Source organism: Penicillium odoratum (genome assembly GCF_028828045.1).
Source record: "Penicillium odoratum strain IBT 22623 chromosome Unknown utg000004l_segment0_segment0, whole genome shotgun sequence".
In the NCBI taxonomy this organism is placed as follows: domain Eukaryota; kingdom Fungi; phylum Ascomycota; class Eurotiomycetes; order Eurotiales; family Aspergillaceae; genus Penicillium; species Penicillium odoratum.
Window position 1 is genome coordinate 3,229,374 of NW_026643146.1, and position 9,669 is coordinate 3,239,042.

At 47.0% G+C, this 9,669-nt stretch overlaps 6 protein-coding genes across 6 annotated transcripts; 1 reads left to right on the forward strand and 5 right to left on the reverse strand.

The window, feature by feature from the left end:
- Positions 1 to 512: 512 nt before the first annotated feature.
- N7520_005480 (putative MFS drug efflux transporter) lies at positions 513 to 1,988 on the forward strand (the record flags this gene model as incomplete). The annotated part of the gene is made up of 1 exon (XM_057139414.1): positions 513 to 1,988. The coding sequence occupies one exon, from the start codon at positions 513 to 515 to the stop codon at positions 1,986 to 1,988; it is 1,476 nt and encodes a 491-aa protein (XP_056997621.1).
- Positions 1,989 to 2,046: 58 nt separating this feature from the next.
- On the reverse strand, positions 2,047 to 3,496 carry N7520_005481 (cytochrome P450; the record flags this gene model as incomplete). Its single annotated transcript, XM_057139415.1, has 3 exons — positions 2,047 to 2,249; positions 2,337 to 2,868; positions 2,924 to 3,496. 3 exons carry the CDS (start codon positions 3,494 to 3,496, stop codon positions 2,047 to 2,049), a joined length of 1,308 nt encoding a protein of 435 aa, XP_056997622.1.
- Positions 3,497 to 3,874: 378 nt separating this feature from the next.
- Positions 3,875 to 4,237, reverse strand: N7520_005482 (uncharacterized protein; the record flags this gene model as incomplete). Its single annotated transcript, XM_057139416.1, has 1 exon — positions 3,875 to 4,237. One exon carries the CDS (start codon positions 4,235 to 4,237, stop codon positions 3,875 to 3,877), a length of 363 nt encoding a protein of 120 aa, XP_056997623.1.
- A 486-nt stretch (positions 4,238 to 4,723) lies between these two features.
- N7520_005483 (fungal specific transcription factor domain-containing protein) lies at positions 4,724 to 5,373 on the reverse strand (the record flags this gene model as incomplete). The annotated part of the gene is made up of 2 exons (XM_057139417.1): positions 4,724 to 4,859; positions 4,928 to 5,373. 2 exons carry the CDS (start codon positions 5,371 to 5,373, stop codon positions 4,724 to 4,726), a joined length of 582 nt encoding a protein of 193 aa, XP_056997624.1.
- Positions 5,374 to 5,476: 103 nt separating this feature from the next.
- On the reverse strand, positions 5,477 to 5,783 carry N7520_005484 (uncharacterized protein; the record flags this gene model as incomplete). The annotated part of the gene is made up of 2 exons (XM_057139418.1): positions 5,477 to 5,629; positions 5,709 to 5,783. The coding sequence occupies 2 exons, from the start codon at positions 5,781 to 5,783 to the stop codon at positions 5,477 to 5,479; spliced, it is 228 nt and encodes a 75-aa protein (XP_056997625.1).
- A 1,351-nt stretch (positions 5,784 to 7,134) lies between these two features.
- N7520_005485 (triacylglycerol lipase) lies at positions 7,135 to 9,363 on the reverse strand (the record flags this gene model as incomplete). The annotated part of the gene is made up of 9 exons (XM_057139419.1): positions 7,135 to 7,286; positions 7,368 to 7,980; positions 8,038 to 8,186; positions 8,246 to 8,256; positions 8,311 to 8,406; positions 8,458 to 8,538; positions 8,596 to 8,847; positions 8,899 to 9,008; positions 9,076 to 9,363. 9 exons carry the CDS (start codon positions 9,361 to 9,363, stop codon positions 7,135 to 7,137), a joined length of 1,752 nt encoding a protein of 583 aa, XP_056997626.1.
- Between the last annotated feature and the right edge of the window lie 306 nt (positions 9,364 to 9,669).

The window sequence follows — 9,669 nt, forward strand, 5'->3', positions numbered from 1 at the left end:
CACGGGCGAAGGATTATAAATCTGGGCCGAAAAATGTCGGCCGAAGAAAGTGGGTCCCAACCAAACATCAAGCTGAGTAACAAAGCAAAGCCCAGGGCCAACAAAGGGGTCCAGACCGGATTAGGTTAGGCTCTGTTTGATGATCAGCAATCCCATTTACTACAGCTGCTCAGTGCAAAGGTGTCTGTTAGAAATTGGAAATATCCCTTACAAATCAATCCAAAGCTTCAACACCTACCGTCATGAGCTGACATTGGTGGACTTATCATTAAGAATACTCTTGTCTCTGAGAAAATAAATAAGTCCTACAAGGGCTTCTGCCTCGAAGATATCAATTTCTAACAATATTCACGGCTTTAGAAGAGCTTCACTTTCCGCCTGTTTGGCCCTCCATCTCCTTCTGCTCCTTACTATCTCCATTCCCAGAGGACAGAAATCCAATTCTGTTCCAATTACAGTGTCGGAACTACACCCAAATCACATGAGACTGGACTTGTCTTACAGTCGCTGCGATGGTAGTCCTTGATAATAAACATCAGGGATTGGCTGGAGGGAACCTGGAAGAGAAAAGGCAGGACGAGTCAGGATCGAATAGTCGCGCAGAAGACAGCTACGATGATGAAAAACCGAAACCACCAGCAAATGAAAATCCTCCCCTTGCCGAGCCAGAGGCCCCGCCACGGGACATCAATGGCTGGAAGTGGTATTTGACCCTGGCGTCTATTCTAGCTTCTACATTTCTCTATGCACTTGACGCAACAGTGGTCGCTGATCTCCAACCAGTGATTGTTCAGGATCTCGGTGGTGTCACAAAGCTTTCATGGCTCAGCGCTGCGTTCCTTCTGAGCGCAACAGCCACGAACTTGATTTGGGGCCGTGTGTATGGTCACTTCAATACAAAATTGTTCTATATCTTCCATGTGACTCTCTTCGAAGTCGGCTCTGCAATCTGTGGTGCAGCCCCCTCCATGAATATCATGATCCTCGGTCGCGCCATTGCCGGCGTCGGTGGATCCGGTCTGTACGTGGGTTGTATGACGCTCATTGCGATGACCACAACTATTTCTGAGCGCCCAGCTTACATCTCCTGTACTGGATTGTCATGGGGTCTGGGCATTGTGCTGGGCCCGGTGATTGGCGGCGCCTTCAGCGAATCCTCGGTGGGCTGGCGATGGGCTTTTTATATCAACCTCTTCATCGGCGCTGTCTGTGCACCTTTCTACCTCTTTCTGATCCCAAACAAGGATCCTCGACCGGGTGCTTCCATCAAAGAGCGGGTTGTTGAGCTTGATTACCCAGGTATTGTCATTCAATGTGGAGCTTTGACTACATTGATTCTGGCCATCAATCTGGGGGGCATCACTTACCCGTGGAACTCTGGTCGCATTATTGCTATGTTTGTTGTCGCGGGAGTCTTGTTTCTTGCTCTGGGTATCCAGCAGGTATGGGCAATTGGCACCTCCACGGCCCGTCGCATCATTCCGGTGCAATTTTTCCGATCGAAAATCGTTCTCACCCTTTTCGCTGCCTGCGCATCAGGGGGCGCATGCGCCTTCGTCCCGATCTATATGATTCCTCTATTTTTCCAATTCACGCGCGACGACATTCCCCTCGATGCCGGTGTGCGGCTTCTCCCATTTGTGGTATTTATGGTGGTATTTGTTTTTCTCAACGGCAACCTGATGGCAAGACTGGGCTACTACATGCCTTGGTACTTACTGGGTGGCCTGCTGATCGTGCTCGGTTCAGCGCTCATATATGGCGTTCGTCTAGAATCTTCACAGAGTTGGGTTTACGGCTCCAGCGTTCCGCTGGGTGTTGGCGTTGGCATGTTTCTGCAGGCTTCATTTTCAGTGACACAAGCCGTCGTTTCACCCGAAAATATTGCGCCAGCCGTTGGATTTATGACCTTGGCGCAGTTCGTGGGAATCACTATTGCTCTTGCCATTGCCAACGCTGTCCTTTTGAATGGATGTCTTAAATATTGAGGCTATTCTGCCAAATGTACCAACGGCCCAAATCCAAGCTGCCATCCTAGGTGCCCAATCAGATCTTGTAAAGGATCTGTCCCCGGCACTCAAGACTCGCGTGCTTGATGCTATTGTCCATGCTATTGGCGACACTTACATTCTCACCATTGCCGGTGGGGCTCTTGTGGCTGTATTGAGTTTGCTGCTGCCTCGCACCAAGTTGTTCAGTGAAGCGAGTGGCGTTCATGCGGCATGAGACAATGTATTGGGTGACGGCACCTAGACTCCAAAAGGACTTGTTCGTTTCCCATTGAATTCCCTCCAACTTCTTAAACTACATCCAAGTTATAGCCCTGTGAATAATACCATAGCTCGCCTTTGGTGCAGCCAGAGCTGCAGAAACCGGGAGAAGATCGAAGTTCCAAATAACAAGCGTTACTACCATGCGCATCTCTAAGTATGCGAGTCGACGACCCCAACAGCTGCGCAGACCCAAGCCAAAGGCAATCTGAGGAGTTGCGTTTGCGTTGAACTCCACCTCATCTTCCCCAGAGCTTGATTTCTTGTATTCGAGCCAACGCTCCGAATTGAATACTCTCAGGTCGGGTTCATCCCAGTTATTCGCCTTGGTGGTTTTGCTGCGCAGCTTTTCGTCGACAGAAAGCGATGGTGCATGGCATCCGGGCCCGTTGGCGATCATGATAACATTGGTGCCTTCGGGAATATGATGGCTGAAAATTTCAGTGTCACGAACGGTTTGTCGCGCTACACTTGTCGCGTGCAACCGAAGAGCCTTTCGTAGCTTGTTTTGAATCTCCGGGTAGCGGGTCATATGAATAAAAGACCAAGCAAGAGTGGTGCTGGTCATTTGTAGACCGGCGATATATTGCCCAGAAATCTGGAAGAAGACGCATTATTATTTGAGAAGAAATTGACGGGTACCTAGAAGTAACAAGGGTTTTAGGAGGTGAATAAGGAAAGTAAGCATATTTCACCTCTTCCATTATGGTAGTATTTTCATAGTCCGGCTTTCGGCCCTGCTTTTCAGCAGCCTTCGTTTCACGCATTAACTTATATTCAATCGCAGTTTTGATTTCCTCTGTCGCACGGAATCTAGCCTGGGCACTCTGCACTTGTTCCTGGACAACGCGTCTCTTTACAGCTGTGACGTTTCTGTAGCGAGGCGCTTGACGGAGCCACGACATAGTAAAATTTGGTGACATGGACTTGGTCACTTTATCTGCATCTACCGCCTTATAGAGCGCGATGATGAACGGATGGTGTTTTCCTTCTGGGAATTCCACCTCTCTAAGGGTGCTAACTTTAACAGTTGAAGGCTCAAGGGCGGAGACAGCCTCAGCTTGAGGGCCAAGGGCAGTATGCTCAAAATGCCGATGGAAAACAAAAGAAAGCATACCACCGAGGGCGCTATGATTCAAGTGTTCGTTGAGGTCAAAGGGCCGGTCATTTGCTAGGTATGCCTTTTCCTGCCGAAAGTTCACCAGATGAAGTGAGTTGGCGTACATGACTGGGCCGATGATATTATTCAGGAAGCTCGGATTCACGAGGTCTTGCAACCCCTAATCAGCACCACTCTTACTCCTCCACGCTTCGATCTAAGACGACTGATGAATGCGGGAATACATTTACTCACAAGAATACGACGAGTCGAGTGTGCACGAATCAGGAACACTGATTTGATGCTCAGTTTATGATAAAAATATTTTTACTTCTGCCTTTTTATTATTATAAAGAAAATCGAAAAAATTATATCAACTGGACTTAGGACTGGTAGGTAAGATTAACCCTTACCAATGAGTTTTCACAAGACTTTTATAGTTTAATGGGAACAAAGTCGCGCGGTGAAGAGTTCTTGAGAGCCACAACGGGAAAGATCATAGAGCTCAAATATTTGAAGCCAAAGCATCCCAGTTCATATTCATATCAACATCAAAAGCCGCAACCGAGACCCGCTCAGACAGAGGGACTGGGGGATCCGACTCTGAATATTCTGGTAAATGAATTTCAGTCGAACTTCCTCCTATTTGAGAGAAAGCTCCGTCATCTGGCTTGGAGGGGTTTTCCATTTGCGAGGCGCCGGTCGGCTGTTTGGCGACTTTGCCGATCAGCTTGACAAGGCTCTGTGCTCCCACATCTGCCATATTGCTGACCTCCGCTAACATTTTTAGGAGTTTCAGTGCATCTCGTATAGCATCCATGCAGCCCGCCCATGTCAAGTTTGCCATCCCGGCCGAAAGCGGATCCATCTTGGTGATCCTTAAACTATGGTTTTCGAAATCTCCCAGGAAGCTTTGATCCATGCATAATGATACTAGAAGCACTGCAGCTTCGAAAGTGGGTCGAATGATCCCTGTGCATCGTGTTTGAGAACCTCCGATCAGGGAATGCAGTCTGGATACCCCTTGAAGAACATGTAGTGCAGCAACTGCCAGAGCCTTTCGCTGGGATGATAGCAAGACTTGCTTGTACTTAGGAAGATCGCTTGCATCCAGAAATATGGCTGGCCGAAAATTGTAACAAAGAGACTCAAATATGAATATGAATAAAATCTCTCTTTGCTTTGCAAGTATCCGAAGTCGTTCATCCCCACTGCTTGGCTGGAGAGCAAAAGCGGATGGCAACGTAGTCAGAAACTTACCACATAAGCTTTCATATCTTTCCTGGGCAACGATCATATCATAATTAGACCCTATTGCTGGACCCATGGTCATCCAGAAATTGGCCAGGCAAATCTAAAGGATTCGTTCAGTGAATTCTTCGGGGCCATGGGTGTCATTGATATCGGAGCCAAGGCGCATGCTTGGCATGTTCTCCGGCTCTATCCCACTGGGTATAGCAGGGATGCGGTCCAATTGTCGTGATATATAGCTATATGGTCAGCAAGTGCCATTGATCAGAAGTGCCATAGCAAGAAAAATATATTCTTGGCCACTCACCTGTCCCATATATAAAGATTGCAGAATATCCTACGGCGAGTTTCTTTCTCTAACTCACTCATATCCGGAACATCTGAAGAAAGATCTTTATCTGCCCCAATCCTTTGAGCAACCTCTATCGCGGACCGAAGTGCATCTCGGAAGTCCTTCATAAAGCCCTGACACTTGGCCTTTAACCCAACAAAGGCCAAGTGCTGTACGCGAAGAAGACTTCCCTTCGGACTGAGACGGAGATATATTTCTGCGAGACTGTTAGCAGCTTCGTCGCACGAGTAGCGAATATCCGCTAGTGAGGTATCCCGGATCCTTTCAATGGTACATGACAGAGAGGAGAGATATTGAGATGTATAAGAGCATATTCTCAAAATGAGAACCGCAAACTCAATCTCAAAGAGAGATGATGGAATTTTGACGATCCGCCAGCGTTGGAATCGTCTAGAATCCATGGAAGATGAACAAGCTGATCCATCCTAGGCATCACAAACGGAGTTGGTTAGATAAGGAGTTCCTGGTATAGTCTTTGGGGTCTCTTTACTTTGTCTGCGGTACTTACCAGTTCACTTCGCGCACGTAATATTTCAATAAGAAGTCCAAGATTGGTTCATCAGGAATCCTTTCTAGACATTGATGAATCTCCGAGTAATATTGACTCGACGGTGCTTGATGATTGCGATTTTGATCCTCTCCATCGCATTGATCCAACTATTGATAAGATATGAAACTGTTGGAACAATGCTTCACATCAAACCTTATCAGGGTATGGAGCTATATAAAAACTTACCATCCGCACGAGAGCTAGCGTGATGCTTTGACTGTCTTCAGAATACCCGAAGACATCCGTTAAAGACGGAGGCATGGCGCTGCTTGTCGAACTCCTCATAATTTCTTGCTCTGAAATGGTTTCGAAAGAGAAGAGCCCGTGTTTCTATTTTGGGGGCTCCTTTGATCATATTCAATGCGTCGGTTGCGGGTTTGCAATGGTGGGTTAGAAGGGGGTTGGGTGTCTTCCGATGGATAGTATGCGCAGTCTTCCGGGCGACGGCGGCGGTTGCAGTGGTTACAAGGGGTTTGACGATTACACTGACCACGTTAGTAGACTTGTCCTGGGATTCATACCAGGACTACGTTGGTTCTTTCACGAATACCTTTTGCTTTCTCATGTAGCAAGGCATGCAAGAGGACACCTTGCGTTTTCCCGAGGGCTGCATCATGGGAGCAAAAGCTGGCACCTGTGGCAATCTGCCGGCCTCAGTCCGTTTGAGTTGAAGATTCTGTGCTGTCTAATCCCTGAAGTTGTGATGGTGGTATGAAATAGGAGGGTCGATGCCTCGCCCTTCGTGCTCACATCATCAATCTCCCTCGAGGGTCTGTCGTAGCCATATCAGGAATAGCTCGATCTCGTTAATTACTGTATTTGTATTGTTATTTCCCCACCCCCACCCCGGAATCAAACGGGGTTTGGTACAACCCTGGGGTACATCCCATCTCAGAAGTGGTCCCCGTTGTTCGCCTCAAAATACAATATAGGTGGCCTCGGTCTAGAGCTTTCCTTTCTCCTCTCTAACGAATCTTCTTGGTGTGACACTTCTGCTCTGGTGCTTACAGCCAACCTTCTCCAATGCATGTCTGGAACGAATCAAAGGCTGGCCCCGAGGGAATACTTGGTGGATAGTCACGTTGTTGGACTTTTGTCAAATTGAAATGGAAACGAGAGGAACTGACTCTACTACCGTTTACTCTCAATGGTGGGTCCAGGCTTAGGACAGGTGACCCTGGCTCCCGCTTCCACCCGGACAGCCCAATCGGAGGCGTTCGTGATGGGTACCCCACGGTGTAACCCTGGGATCGCCTATTGAAGGGTATGCCAAGTCGATTGAGAAACTTCGCAAATTCTGAAAGGGAACGAGATAGAACGTAGCGGTTTTGAGAAGAAAGGAAGCTGGAGCGTGGGAATGAAGCTATCTGAATACAGAACCAGGATAGTCCATGGCTGCGACACCAGCATTCAACAAGGTTCGCAAATTATAACGTAGTCACAAGTCTTATTATGTGTATAAGAAGTGAGAGGAGCCAAGTCCCTTCCTTTTATTTTCGCTAAAAATTTATTTGCATTTGTGTATGTGAAATGATTCTTTGTAGTTTCTTTTATGTCCGATATCTGTCCTTTTGCGTAGGATAGAAAATATGAACAAGACCGGCTTTTCACGTTATCGCCCAAAAACAGTAGACATGATGGAGCTGATATATGCTTGTGCCTCTGCTCGATAGTAGTCTGGCTCGGTGTAGGAGGTGGTGATCACACTGAACAGGTAGTTTTGGGGATTATATACCGAGTAGGCTGGCCAGTATTGGCTCTCAACTATAAGGGTTCAGTGCAAGTTAAACAGCTTCAACCCATCTGGGCATAGGAACTAGTTGAAACATAAATGGCTAGACTTACCTCCTGCGTGATTAGGGTCCAAGTCCGCAATAAAGTTAGACCACATTCTTGTCATTAACCTTGCTAAGTCAAAGTAGCTCGCCGGCTCTCCGTCAAAAGGATTGACCTCGGCAATTTCACGATACCCTGATCCATCCAAATTGTAGAAAACAAAGGGTATTTCGGCTCCGTGATTTGAGCCAGTTTCGTTTGTAAGACCATTCGTCAGCACATTAAAGTGATAACTGAAACAAGTGATATTATTCATCGCCCAAGCAGTCGCAGTCAAACGCCGTGGAGTCTGATATTGCAAATCTCCCAAAAATGCAGCGGCGCGCTTGAATTGAAGGCCGAGTTTCTTTAACTGAGGCTGTCCCTGGAGAGTCTCTGGAATCCCTATCGCTGGAATATCTGGATAGAGCACCATAAGATTCTCGGCTGATAGATTATCGGCCCCATAAGAGTTGAGATACTGCAGGAACTCTCGGTCAGTGTCAATGCCTTTGGAGGTAAAGGTAGTACCTTCGTCAAAGTTTGTCCCGATGAGAATAGGTACTTTGACGAATTTGGCGGTCTTGAGTTGGTTAAAGCCTCGGTCTGCGATGAGATCACCGTCAAGCATGGGTCCCCAGTCCTAAAATGGCACCACCTGTTAGTAAAGGCATAGGATTAGAGAGAAACTTCTTCGTACAGCTTCAGTCATTGTTGAAGAATTGAATACAGCATTGAGTTTCGTAAACGGCAGCGAGCGTAGACAGGCCAGGGAATTGGTTGCATCGGAGCACCCGGTCGCTCGTGTAAGGTTTTGATATACTGGTTCCCACTCATGTGGTGTCGGATCTGAAAACTAGTTATTAGAAGTTGTTTGCTCTATTTCAATTGAGCAGAATGAGTCGTACACTTTGCAGGTCTGCCGAATTCTATTAGCGTTCCGCAATCAATGCCGAGTATCACGAGGACCTACTTTATTAAAGCACCACTCTCCATGATAGCAGCTCTGAACAGTTTATCGTCTCTCCCATTATAAGCCATAATATGTACGCCGACGGATCCAGCACCGCTTACTCGTGAATTAGCAAAACCGGGAGGAATGGGAAATGAGGGATCTTACGCGCTCTCTCCCCAAATCGTTACTTTGGAAGGATCACCCCCGAAATTGGCAACGTTCTCCTGGACCCAATGAAGAGCCATACTTGAGTATATTATCAGGACTTGATATCACATATTCGGTACTTGGCATTTGAAGTACTCACCGTTGATCCCGGAATCCGATATTTGTCGATCCATCTTTCTGAATTTCTTCACCGTAAAGAAATCCCCAACCTGCGAGTATTTAGCGGCGAAATCCAGAGAAATTAGATGAAGCTGAATGTGAGCCTTGCCTTGAAGACGATAGTTGATCGAAATCGCAATGTGAGGTTTTCCGGAATTGGCAGCCTCTTGTACCGTGTACGATAAATTGAAACGGGGGTCCGCACTCCCACCCTCGACGAAGCTACCGCTGCATACATGTTAATTTTATAGCACTCACAATTTATATGTGGCGGTATACCCATATATCCATATAACGACAGGCAAATCAGAGCCTTGTCCCACCGGTCGGACGATATTGAGGGTCAAGCAATCCTCAGACATGAAGTCAGTGTAGGCAGATGCAATAGACTACCGATAGAATACGGTCAACTGATAGTATCGCAGGACAGGAACAATAGCTTGGGAAATATCTTACACCATAGCCAACACAAAAGGCTCCGTAAGCCGTGGCATTGCGAGACCCAGACCAGGATGTGTTTAAAGACTGAGGTGCTCGTAGCCGCAGATCCCCAATTGGAGGCTGTGCAAATGGGATGCCAAGAAACAAATCTTGATTATAGTATGGGTTATGGACCCCCGCGTAAGTTCCATTGAGTGTCTTCACGGTTGGTGAATAGTAAGAACCATCTACGAATGCAGTAGTGATTGCACTGACAGTGGGGGCCAATGATGCGGCAAGGAAGAGTGGGGACCTAAAGATCATACTTGTATCAAGTTGAAACTCGTTTAATGTTAAAAGATAGATCTTTTCTGCTTGTGGGTGGACTACGTTCATTCTTATTTGGATACAACACTCTTTCGGCTCCTACATCTAGCTCCGGTTATCTCGGTATCTATTCCACAGTTGTTATATGATTCAAGGTTTACTGGCGGAACGCGGAATGGTAAGTTCCGACTGGGTAAAGATAAGAACCGCCGTCGGTTCAGCCCGCTTCTTCGCAGGGCGTATCAAAATACTTAGATTTTAATCATTATTTATCTCTTTGAACAGCGTTCACTTCCGGATCAT